Source organism: Zonotrichia albicollis, chromosome 10, assembly GCF_047830755.1.
Source record: "Zonotrichia albicollis isolate bZonAlb1 chromosome 10, bZonAlb1.hap1, whole genome shotgun sequence".
NCBI classification, from domain to species: Eukaryota; Metazoa; Chordata; class Aves; order Passeriformes; family Passerellidae; genus Zonotrichia; species Zonotrichia albicollis.
The window spans coordinates 32,312,364-32,325,174 of record NC_133828.1 but is presented as its reverse complement, the minus strand read 5'-3'; the positions used below and the strand labels follow the sequence as shown (position 1 = coordinate 32,325,174).

The 12,811-nt window shown below is 42.5% G+C and overlaps 1 protein-coding gene across 6 annotated transcripts in view; it reads left to right on the top strand.

Moving 5' to 3' along the window:
* SMARCAL1 (SNF2 related chromatin remodeling annealing helicase 1) overlaps positions 1-12,811 on the top strand; it is a 38,645-nt gene continuing 25,834 nt past the window's right edge. For 4 of the 6 annotated variants that reach the window (XM_074548714.1, XM_074548713.1, XM_074548712.1 and 1 more), the window contains exons 1-7: positions 1-107; positions 931-2,122; positions 2,815-2,865; positions 5,329-5,589; positions 6,759-6,809; positions 9,534-9,714; positions 10,666-10,816. In XM_074548714.1, the coding sequence (XP_074404815.1) occupies positions 1,018-2,122; positions 2,815-2,865; positions 5,329-5,589; positions 6,759-6,809; positions 9,534-9,714; positions 10,666-10,816 (1,800 nt within the window). In that variant the 5' untranslated portion in view covers positions 1-107; positions 931-1,017. Of the gene's footprint in view, positions 108-166; positions 535-930; positions 2,123-2,814; positions 2,866-5,328; positions 5,590-6,758; positions 6,810-9,533; positions 9,715-10,665; positions 10,817-12,811 lie in introns of those variants that run through there. The other 2 variants (XM_014265769.3, XM_014265768.3) reach the window with 2 other exon arrangements.

Below are 12,811 nucleotides of genomic sequence, written 5' to 3'. Positions count from 1 at the left end.
TCCCGGCGTGCTGTGCATTCCCGGCCGCTCGGTGCCACCGGGCGGTAGCGCAGGGCCTGCTGGGAGCTGTAGTCTCTCGACGGCGCTCCGGGCCGCGCCCGCCGGCGGTGAGCGGGCGGCGGAGCCTCCGCGGCGGGCGGGAAGAAAGCCTGACCTCCGGGACCGCGGGGGTAGCGGGGGGACCCGAGGGACGGGTCGGGACCTCCGTGGGGTCTGAGACGGGAGCCTGCCCGGCTCCGGGGAGAGGAGGGGGCACAGGGTGAGCCCCACCGCCCGCAGGAAGCTGAGGAGCGGAGGGGCGGGCATCCCGCAGGACGCGGGCGGCGAGTGCATGGAGCGGGGCGGGCTGCTGGGAGAAGTGGCGGGAGGCAGCTCCTCGCTGCTGTGTGAAGGTCCATGACCTGCGAATGGAACTATCTCAGGAGGAGCTGGCTCTGTCGTATAGGGTTCAGCATGTATGTGCCTCGCTGTGTGAGATGCCCAGGAACCGAAGGTGAACAGGGAAGATGGGCATTGTCCCATCTTTGCTAAAAGGTACCCGAAATAGGATACACTAACACCAAAGGGATGTAATCCTTTGCCTCCATATGCCTTCGCAGGGCTGGCTCTGCAGTGCAGGGTTTCCTTGTGCTTTGCTATTTTACTAGTTCTCTGGGAATTGCAGAGAAGAGTACTCGAATAGAATAGGAGTTTTCTCCTTTTTCCATATGTTTTATCTATGCAGGACTGGCATGCAAGGCCTCATCAGTGTCTGCTGTCACCATCTACGTGCTGATAATGGCTCAGCATTGATGTGATAGCTTTACTGTACTACTAGATTCATGTAGGATCAGTTACAGTAATACTCAATTACTAATAATGCTAAGTTATCAATACAATAGTAATCTGTGGATTGTTTTTTTGGTGGGTTTTTTTTTTTTTTTTCTGTAGACTGGCCTCTCTTCCTCTAGAGAAGCAGTTGCCTCTGTGATTAATTCCCAATGTAGTTTTGGTAGAGATTTGTTGGAATTGTTGAAGATGTCATCAGGCCTTACAGAGGAGCAGAAGAGGAGGATAGAGGAGAACCGGCGGCTGGCTTTGGCCAGGAGGGCAGAGAGGCTGGCAGCCCAGGGCGCTGGGCACGGGGGCATCGCTGCAGCTCCACACACCGGGCACGGGCTGGGCAAGCCGGGCAGCTCCAAGGAGGAAAACAATCATGTCGGGTTCACCAGCCAGCCCCCACGCAATACAAACACGCCTGTGGAGCAGAGGAGCTGTCTCCAGAAAGGCTATAACCATTACACAGCCAAGCAACAGATGGCTGGCTCACACAGAGAGCAGCAGAAGAGTTGTTCAGAGGACTCAGAGCAAGCAAGTGGCCTAAAGCAGTTCCCTGCGATGATCCCAAATTCTCTGAGTTATTCCCATAAACATTTCTTGGATGCTGGTAGTCAGGAAGATGGACAGTGCACTTCAGTTAATCATGGAACATTCCAGCAGCCCAAATGCAGCCCAGCGTTCAAAAACCCCACAGGACCACCTCATCCAAGATTCACTGATAATAGGCACCCTGAGGGTAGTAAAGATTTACAAACTCAGGACAAATCTGCCATTAAATATGTTTCACCACCAGTCTGTGTCCTCGTGAGCGATTCAGAAATGCTGGAAAGCATGAACACAGTGACAGAAAGAACAGGAGGAGGTTTTGTCCCTCAGGCCAGGTGTGGGGTGCAGAAGCTGACCACCTCTGCTGGTGTGGGCTCTGCCTTTGAAGCTGCCTCTCACAAGAAAGCAAATAATGTTATAAAAGGTAGTAAAGATTTACAGACTTGGGACAAATCTGCCATTAAATATGTTTCACCACCAATCTGTGTCCTCGTGAGCGATTCAGAAATGCTGGCAAACATAAACACACCTACAGAAAGAACAGGGGGAGTTTTTGTCTCTCAGGCCAGTGGTGGGGTGCAGAAGCTGACCACCTCTGCTGGTGTGGGCTCTACCTTTGAAGCTGCCTCTCACAAGAAAGCAAATAACATTACAAAAGGAAAATGTGTGAAATATGGGGAAGACCGATTCCAGGTTGAAATAGGGTACAATGCTGAACTTATTGCTGTGTTTAAGAAGGTTCCAAGCAAAGCCTATGGTAAGAATTGTTTGCTCTTATCTCTGTTTTAAATTGGGTTGAAGTTTTGGCATCTTCTGCTATTGTAGTTGCTACTTGCTCTTACCAATGTACCTATTGCTGGGGTGGAATTTGTGGTATTAATGGAGGATTAAAGAAGTAAATACAGATTAAATTGGATAGGAATTCTGGACATAAATAGCTTGAGCTTGGATTTAGAAAAGAAGTCTAAAGCCTTGCTTTATGAGTAGTGCTCTGAGAAGTTAAGTGGCAACAGCTGGTCAGTTTGTTGGAAGTGAAGGAAGCAAAGTTATTCATAAACTGGCATGTGAAAATGGGTCACTTCAGCTATAGTTCAGAGTTATGAGCTGATTCTGTTTCCTGGGTGACAGAGAGCAGTGGAATCTCTCCCTTTTGTTTTTCTTCTAATATTTCACCATTATCTTTATTTGTTTTATTCTATTTTTGTTTTCCCTCAGGTTTTGCTGATCCCTGTGAATGGCTGTTGCATTCTTGTTTAGTATTCATATTCCCTGTGTTTTTTTCTGGTGTCATGTAGCTGTAAACATGGACATAAGTGTTTTTCAGATGTGTGGCAAAAAATTTGCATGAGTAGATTGACTAGTCTTACCTCACATGAACATTTCATGGCACCACTTTTTTTCTGCCCCAAATGATTCATATTCTGCCCTATTACTCTTGCCCTACTTTAGATCCTGCTATGAAAAAATGGAATTTCAGCATGGAAGATTACAGCAGTGTCTGTAAGTAAATGTTGAATGATAAAAACAAGTGGAATCTTGACACCCCCTCCTTCCCCTGCTTTCCATAGTTATTGTTTAGCTTTGTTAGTGTCTTGAGTAATAAAAGTAGTGCTACTTAAAGATAATGCCCATCTTTTAGAGAACAAGCTCATAACATTTTTCTGAATTTTGTAGTTGATTAGAAATAATTTAATTTTTCATATAGTCTAAATACCAAGCACAGGTTGCCCTTTCTCTACCATTGCATTTTTCAGCAACCAACAAGATCATAGAAAATTATCTGCTGTGCTGGTACTTGTTTTGAATTTGTTATGAAAACTGAGTGTGTTCCAGTGGCTAATGCTTAATTTCTGGGTCCATTCATGTATTTTCTGTTTAAATAGCTCTTCTATAAACACATTTATTGTTCATTTTGTGTGTCAGAAAAAGATAAAGGGTAGTTCTCCAGAGTTTTGAGTGCGACTGAAAATGAATTTGCCCTTTTTTTGGTATAACAAGGGTGGGTTCATCTTTTTTTTCCTCTCCTGTCATCTTATTCTGGAAAGATGGAGAGATTATAGAGGCAAACACTTCAGGTAGGCTCTTCAGAAGCACACTGTACTGAAGTGAGTGATAAATCACTATTGATTTCAGTGGGAACAGAATTAGGCCTGTGTTGAGCACTTTAAAAAACCACAGTTGAGTGCTGGTATTTTAGCTTCCCATGTGGGTTGCCACACATTTATAATTTAAATGCTGTTGGCTTGCTTGAAGTGTATCAAGTACAGATGAGAGCAAAGTCTCTGCACCAAGGAGCCTGCAAATGAAGATAATGTTTTTTAGAAATCAAGCATTTTTCTTTAAAGCTGTGAAATACCTGAGTACTCTATGGATGGTTCCTGTTTACAAGTGAAGACAGTATGTGACCAACACTGGCCTGTGAAATTGAGGAAAATAGTCTGAGAAAAGGGAACTAACTTAAAAGGGCCTTGAAAATGTAAAAGCGAAAGTGTAAACCAATTATTTTTAAAGTTCCCACTTGTAATTTAGTTTTTCTGAATAATGTGATTCTGTATCACCTTTTTTTTTTTCCTTTGTAGAGGTGACCTCTAAATCAGTAGAATCTAAAATCTTTTGTATGGTGCATTAGGAGGAGAAGGTGTAAATTGATGTTTTTCCATCCCTCTAATTTAAAAATTATTTTCAGTGGGTACTTTTAAACTTTTTATTTGGAACAGAAATCCCAAATGTTTGGATTTATTCAGGAAGTCACTTATTTTAAAATAAAGTTGGATGATTCCCAAATGGTTTATTTATTAATTGATTAGGAAGAAATTGTCTGATTTTTTTTTTTTCCTCCATTTTCACATCTTGAGCACTGAACTTAAAGTTTGTACTTTTTTTTGTTGTATATCAATTTTCTGGACTACTTAAAAAGAAGCAGAGAGGAGCATTATGTGCAGCTCAGTGCTCAAAAGACTGGATTCACCTGGGTTTATGCTAAACATATCCCAGGGAGGGGAAGTTGCCTTCTACAAGTACTTGAAGAGAGAGTGTGCTTAATGGTGCCCAGCTTTTGAGTGTAATGGACTCTGGAGATGTTCATGAATCTTTGTGTTACTGTAGTATCTGTGAGGTGGAGGCTTGGGCATAAACTTCACTACTTTGGTGCTGTAAAAAGTATAAGAAATAGTATTTCTTAACCATCAGAGTTCAGTTATAATAATAAAGGCAACACATGGGTACGGATTGGCAGAGAAACACTGGTGTGGCATGTTTATTTCTGTGGATAGCTGTGTTCTCAGGCTGACATCTGTAAAATGCTGTGTCCCTCCACTCTCCATGCCCTGGCATTGTGTCAGAAGTGGTTGCTGGGGATGGGCAGGACAGGAGTGCAGGTGGCTGGGTGGAGGTGCAAGTCTAACTGTAAGACACAGAATAAAGGGTAGTGAACTTAATTGTAACAAAAGAGATTTAGGAATTTGGACTGGAGTCCTTCCTACAGCATTCCTCCTAGGTGGATTGTCTATCAGACATTGATGAGAGGCAGGAGGCAGATTTTAAAATTTTTCTCCTTTGTTGTTTACAGAAGCACCTCCCCATATTTTCAGACACATGCTATTGATCACCATGCCCCTGTCCCTGTGATTTTCTGAGTTAAAGCACTGTAAGGCTGGGTGCAATTTACTGCTCAATGTGCTTCTGCAGATTGCTTGCCCTGGCCTAGGGAGCCACATTTTAGAATTGCTGACAGAGAGGGAGCTTAGTGCAATCACAGTGCTGGACAAGCCCTTGTTCATTTGCTATCACATGTTCCCTTTGCCCCTGCTGCATTCTCTGTGGAAAATCCCACCAACCTCCTCCTCCATGTCATTGCTTTCTCTATTCTTTGTCCCTGTGAATGAAAACAGGGAATCATCATCCCTTTTAAACTTGTGCAGGTTCTTTGTTATTAATTCTTTTCTATATCTCTGTTCTCCCTAGTGGAAGCAGCCAATCAACTTTCATCAGTAATTCTGGCACCACTGGAAGGAGAAAGTGTGGTTGGCTTGGCATCAGGCTCTCATTTTGTTGGCAGCAGGGTTGATGTGAAATCCCTCTTGAAGATGTGTAAGAGCTGGAAGAAGCCCTCAGCCCTGGTCAAAGGGAAGTGTGTGCTCATCTCCCGCCTGCGATTTGAGGTCGATGTTGGGTATTCTGCAGAAGTGATTGCAGTGTTCAAAAAGATGGATTCCAGAAATTATGGTGAGTCTCCTGCTGTGTCTGCTTTGTCATAATGGCCGTGTTGGGGCTGCTCTTGCTTCGTAGATAAGGGGTTGTGAGAGTACATCCCTCTGAAAGAGCACAGGAGAATGTGCTGTGGTGAAGATTTTAAAAGACCTTGTAGTTCTAGTTCAGTGTTGTATCCATGTCCAGCACTTTATCCCATGGCAGAACATGTCCTCAGCCTGTAGCTGAGGTGATAGTTCACATCTCAGCATGATTACATTGACATTTACTGTAAATACTGTAAATGAGGTGGATTGTGCTGATAATCTGCCAGCAGTATGGAGACCATGCAAAGTTCTTGTCTTTATTATCAAATGCAGCTGGATGTTCTCTTACTTCTGCTTTACTGTGGTGTACAGTGGCTGCAATTGCCTGAGCAGATTAAGCTTACCAGGAGTTTTACCAATGTTTTCAAGGCAAGTGTAACTGTAGAGCACTTTTTATTTTGGCACTCAGATTTCTGTGGTAAATATAATTTTTTTTCCATTTGTAATTTGAGAAATGAGACACAGTGATGAGGTGACATGCACAGTGATATGCATATGTCACACAAAGTCAGTGACAGCATGGAGAAGAAATTTTGGAGCTCTAGTTCTTTGGGCAGGGCCCTACCTCCTCATTGTGCCTTCACCTGACTCTGAATTCAATCCCTTTTCCCTTTCTTCTTTCCCTGGATGTTGTACACAGATGCTGCCCAGGGATAAGCCTACCAGATAGGTCTGGCATTGATGCTACATTTTGGATATTGATAAATTTCCTCTTGCACCCTCCTGAGCACTTTGACTCTAGGGTATGGAGGCACAACTGAAAGTGACTCTTTTACTGACTGAAGTCAGAGTTTGTTGATTCACAAGCAGAAACTTTGCAGACATTCTTCATCCCTTCTTGCAGTGAAGAAAAGGTGGTTGCCAAAATCCTTGAGTAGATGGGTTCATTAGGAGAGCTGATCTTGGCTTGCTCAGGTGATACCACCATTTCTAGATGTATGTTCACACTTTTAAATCTTTTCCAAACTAACTGCTTAACATGACAGCAAACAGAGGAGAATTGATTTTGATCAAGGTAATAGGTCTTCTAAAACGGACAGAGAATTAAGTCTTTTAAAAAAAAGAGACTTATGACAGTGTTTGTTGTAACTATTGCAGATATGAATACCAGAAAGTGGAATTTCCTGCTGGAGGATTACCCCAAACTAAGTGAGTAGCTGTGTTTCTCCAGTGAAGGAGAACTTTTGTGCATCAGTTTCTGTCAGTTGCCTTTTGCCTTTATGTATCTGTATAATCCTGCTGAAACTGTGACTTGCCAAACTGAAATGTAAAACTCTCTTTTAGTATGTTTTTTTTTCCTAATAGATGCAACTTTGCAGAATCATCCAGTCTCTGCAGCATGCTTCTAGCACATCTGCTTCCCAGGTTTTTATGTTTAATTGAGGTTATAGAGTGCTTTGAGATTCATAGCATTACACAAGTCCTATAGATTGTAACTATTATTTATCATCCCAGTCAGCATGCTGTGTTTGATTCAGTGCTCATGTGAGGGTTTGTGGCTGTGGAATTTGGTGGGGGTAAGTTTCAGAAGGATAATAAGCCAGGTGCTCTCTGCACATCTTGGAAAGTGTGAGTGTTTCAGAGGTGAAATGCTGTTGCTCAGAGTGCTTGTTCTCCAGCATGGGCTCCTCCTTCCATGGGATACCAGAGTGTGTTTAATAATTGAGTAAGTGCCTGCTTCTGTGATGCATGCCTTAATAACATTAATAATGGTTGTAGGGCTGAAAGCCCTGTGGTGGGGCTGTGTAGGAAGGCCAGGTCTTGAAAACAAGTGAGTGTGTCTTGGAGGAGACTGTTATAAAACTGCAAGATTAGGATGTTGACATTCCTGATTTTGGTGAGTGCTGATGATCACTCACAATTTGTTCAGAAGGCCTTTTGTACATGCAGAGGGCCTGACCCTGTAGCATGTGCCAGGCAGTGTGAGCAGGCACATCACCTCCTAGTCTGTCATGGGATCAGTCATGCTGGCTGGGAGTTGTACACATTACGTGAGGTATTCAGAATCCCACAGATTTGAGGAAAGGAAAATAATTCCATTAATCTTGCAGAGTGTAATTTGTGAGGGCATTTGAGGATTCCAGCACGTGCCTTTTAGAGGAGCAGCATTTGCTTTGTTGCCTGTTCATTTGCCTACATCAAAATTAAAAAAAGAGAATTTGGGCTGGATGCCATTTCCAGCAGAGAGATCTGTTAGCTGGGAACTGTTTGTAGAGGTTAATGTCTCTTTGCCTAGTTGCTCAGTCATCTTTATATAAAGGTCACTTCACTAAAAACTGTCTGTTGGATGAATCATGCTGGTGGCAGATATATCTTAATCACTCTCCCAGCTCATGTACAGAACAATAGCAAGAGAATTATCAGTGAGCAAATTGTAGCAATTATGCTAACACACAGCTCGGTCTGTGAGTGTAATAACAAGCTTTTGCTATTCTTTGGATGAAGAGAGTTCCTGCTATTGAAGAAGTATAAATTAAACCAGAGAGTTTAAAAAGTTTGGTCATTGCCCAACCACAAATGGAAATCTTTTCATATGTATATTTCTTGGAATTGCTTTCCCCCTTTATATGGCAGGGGTCCATCCTGCTGTTTTCCTCTTGGAGACTACTGAAACAAAAATACGTAATTGAATTCTGGTGCATTTACTGCTGGTATAGTGAGTTCTTATTTTAGTTGTTTTTCCAAGCAGGTTGTTTTTGCCTTCTGGACTTCATATACAAACCAACTATTAAAGAAAAAAAAGGAAGTTGCTTCCTGCAATAAAAATTTGTGCCCCTGCATTTGTGTTCCTAGTGTAGAGGTGTCTTTGATTTCATAGTCACTGGACAAAAATTATTTAATAAGTTCTCCTGGTTACAGCTCACTGCATGTTTAAAACTGGGGTTAATTTGCTTAGAAATTAACTGTTGGATTAAAAAGAAACACTTATTTTTGGGGGGATGGGATAGAGAGGCTGTTGGAGGGGACTAAAGTAAAGTTGTCCAGGAGGAGAATTGGCTGGATGCTCTGGTTATGATGTGTGGGTTGAAAAGATCAAGGCTCTGAGGTCTTGGCATAATGGATGCTGGGGATCCCTGTAGTCAGACTGGGAAGGTAAAGTTGTGAGGCTTCATGGGTGAAGGAGCACTAGTACTGAGGAACTGAAGTGGCTGCCTGTAAGCTGGTTCTGGCCTGTGAGCTGCTTCTGTCCAGGAGAAGAGCAGTGGCCACCAGCTGTGCAGGGAGGTGCTAAGGGTCCTGAAGGATGGCTCTTGGAGTGCTGCTGCTGGTGGTACAAAAGCTGTTTCTGAGTCTTGAGGTGCTTCCTGTTTTCTTATCCAGTGTGGTAAAGTGGAGGCAGAACCCAACTGTGTGAATTCAGGGAACAGGAGAAGAGAGTTTTCGAAATTCAAGATGAATTATATTCTTTAGGTAACTCTCTTCAGTCACTTCTGATGGTTTTGGCATGGTGGGCACCTCAGAGGTACAGAATTCTAAGGTTAAGATAAAGATGCACCTGCTTTCTAGGCTTCAGGAGCTCTTTTTTTCAAATCTGTACTTCAATTCTGAGTAAAGTGTGCCCTAAGCTGCCCTCAGCATGAATAATCCAGCTCCAGCTGTATTAGTAGCAATCGTCTCTGAATGATGGCATCAGAGTTGCAGTTTTTTATAATCAAGTCTAAGAGGGGAGGAGATGTGATTCATCATGTGGTTCTGAAATAGACTTTAGGGAAGAGGCCAGGCTAACACCTGTGCATGATGCCATGATTTCTGTGACCTGTTTCAGGATAGGAGATGATATTTTTGACGAGGTTGAGGGTTGTGTCCTGAGATCCATAATGGAAGTTGTGTGTGTGTTGTCCTTCAGATAATGAACTGCTCTGTTCTTTGCAGTGCAAGAGTTACTGAGCCTCGTGTCCGTAGAAGTGGAGCCACTGCCTGAAGCAGTAATTAAGACCTTTGCTGCTCAGCTCCAGAGATCTCCATCACTGACAGACATTCCTGATGCTGACCTTTCAGGAGTGGACTCCAAAATTGTGACGAGCCTCATGCCCTTTCAGCGGGAAGGTGTGAAGTATGTCCTTTTGCATGCTGTTAAGCACTAGTCCTTGTCTAGAATTGTGTCATTTTTATTGGTGCCAAGGTTGCCTTCTTGTCCGTGGAGGGCTCTGCATTTCTCTAGAGTCTGGGCCTATTATACTCTGCCACTTTGGGCTTTTGATTGTTTGGTATAGGATAGTTTGTTTGGGATTTTTAAAAAATTTTTTTTATTATTTTTTGGGTGACACATCTGTTTTATTTCGAGATAGAATTCATCATGAGTCAGGTGGAAAGTAGTATTTTGCTAGCCTAAAAAAATTGATCAAATGATACATCTCTGATCTCCCTCTTGTGATTCAGTATGTACATATTTGTCATATGATTTTTTATTTTGTAAGGTAATTGGTTTTTTTTCCCAAGTGCATCTCTTCTGTTGTTGTTGTTTTTTGAATATTAAATACGTATGGGAAAGGACCAAGAAATGGGACCCAAGCCCTAAAACATTTTAAATTACTATTTATATGTATAGATAAAAGTTTAAATGTCCCTGTCCCTATCATATATGATCAATAGTTGTTGATTTCAATATGCAGTCCAGGACAGTCTGTACTTAATGGTCTTAAATTGCTATTATTTTTAGTAATAATTTCTTAGTCAGAATGAATTCTGGAACACAATGTGAGTAATATAATGGAAAAAATGTGCTTTAAATAATTGTAAGGTCTTGAGACTACTTCTCATATGAAATCAAAGATTTCCTATGAGAACCACAGCTGAACCACTCTGTTAAGGAGTTTGCAAGCTTTGAGAGATTTGTGGGAGTTGCTCACTTTTATGAAGACTAAGGGAGAAAATCCAGGTTTACTGAAGAGCCCAGATCACTTCCAGGTGATCCAAATCAGAGGCTTGGTCATCACTTGTGCTCGTCTTGGTTGCCAGATATAACCCATCTCTTGACTCTTCTTTCCCTCTCTGTTTTCCCCAGTTTTGCCATTTCCAGAAAGGGACGTTTGCTGCTGGCGGATGACATGGGCCTGGGCAAGACCATCCAGGCCATCTGCATTGCTGCCTATTACCAGCAGGAGTGGCCCTTGCTGGTGATCACTCCTTCTTCTGTGAGGTTTACATGGGCAGAGGTACTGTCGGCTTGGCCATGGGCAGGGGTCAGTGAAGAGCCTGTGGGATGGTTGGACTGTGCTGTGCTTTGCAAAAGTTAAACTTCTATTAAGGCAAAGAAACAAAAAAATGTGCTGATTTAGAGACTTGATGGTGGGAAAATGCTTGGCATTGACTGTATGGTATATGCCTAATTTTTTTTTATTGGCTGATTTTCTTTTCATAGTCCAGGTGATCTGTTGGGAAGAGGGCCAGCTAGAGAAAGTGTGTCCTCTGACCCTCTGTTAACTTTTTTCCTACAAGTCAGTTGGCTCCAAGTGGGCATTTTACTCATCAGTGTCAAAGATAATAGTTACATTCAAGCAATTGTCTGGTATTTGAGCCCATCATAGCAGTATTTGCCAGTTCCTTGGCTGGAACAGAGTCCCAGGTGCTGGGATTCTCCATTCTGTTCAAAAAGCCCCATTATCATCATCATTGTCTCTCATAATAAGTCTTTTGGCCTGTCCAGTGTATGCTGCTGACTCCTCTGAGTCCTTTATTTAATGTTGGTCAAAGCCCAAGAGAGCTTGTGTGGCTGAGAAGTGTCTTGAAATAAATCACTGCCATAGTTTGTACCCTGAGGCTGCTGGGTTGCCATAGGCTAGTGGAATGTTCAGTGTGGGAGAAAAAGGTGAGCCAGAACTTTTAGGTCAGTGAATTCCAGAGAAGGAGGAGGTGGGAATTCAGCTTTTCCTGGAATATGGCATTGATGAGAAAAGTATTGATTTGGATTTCCTGATTTTGTGCTATAACCAGGTTGTTGGAGCATCTCGGTGTGAGTTTTATTATCCAGTAGTGCAACAAAAGGCAGGGGGAAAAGAAGATAAAGTTGTTTACTGAGAAAGGGAGTGATGCTCATCATACTTGAAATCTCAAGGTCTGTAGACCTGTGGGACAGCACCTAACCTGAATCCATCTGTGGGATATCTACCAGGAACAATTTGGGTCTAGGTTTCCTGAAATATTGGGCAACTGCAAATAAACTTCTACCTTCTGTTTCAGGAGATTTAAGAAATATGAGGCATTTTTGTCTGGTTGTTTTGGTTTTTTTAAAATTTGAGTGCTTGATTTTTTCCTTCCCCTACTCCCAGCTGCCCAGGAGGGTCCTGTGGGAAATGTTTCATTAGGACACTTGCTTTAGAGATCTGGTTGATTTTTGAGTATGTGATGGATGTGGATGTAAGAAAAATGTGTCACAGAAATTCAGAAGGTGAAATTTATTATAGTCTGTAATCTACTCAATTCATTCTTGTACAGATGTGTTGTACTGTAATGGTACAAGCTTTTGTGGTGTCTCTGGAACCAAATCAGCAGAAATTTTCTTCATCTTAGCAATATCAGTGTTGTATTTTGGCTTTTTGTGTGCAGGCCACTGGGTGACTTAGTAGTCAAGGTGCCATGGGAAGGGACAAGGTACTCTTGGGTCTGAAGTGTTGCACCCATGTGCATTAGAATTCAGCATTGAAACTTAAATAATTAACAGGGTGGTTTCATAGCACTTCTTGTGGACTAAGGTCAGCACCCCATAAAAAATTCAGGATCAGTTTTATGATGTAAATTAGTCCCATGCCCTTTATAAAAGGAGAGGGCAGTACAGTGGGACTTTCTAGGTACTTTCCTTTTGCTGCCACCTTTGTCTTAAATTCTGACGTGGTGTCAAGCACATCCTTTTTTGGGTGGTAATTAACCTTGCCTGCACATTTGCTCATTTGGTGGTGCTTTCAGTGAGTGGAGAAGGATAGTTCATTGTTACTTTCTCACATACTGAGAAATGTGAGAAGCTCACTTTTAACTGCTGCTGCATGAGGTTGCTGAACAGTGGAGAGGAATGATTGTGGTCTGGGGATTCCAACAGGCAAAGCTCCTAGAGAAGAGATGCCATTTCTCATCACCATTTGGTTGCATGTCTGTAGGGACCAGATCCTGATGTGCCCAGACAGTTTTCTGCAGAGCAACATCAGCAGAACTCAAAT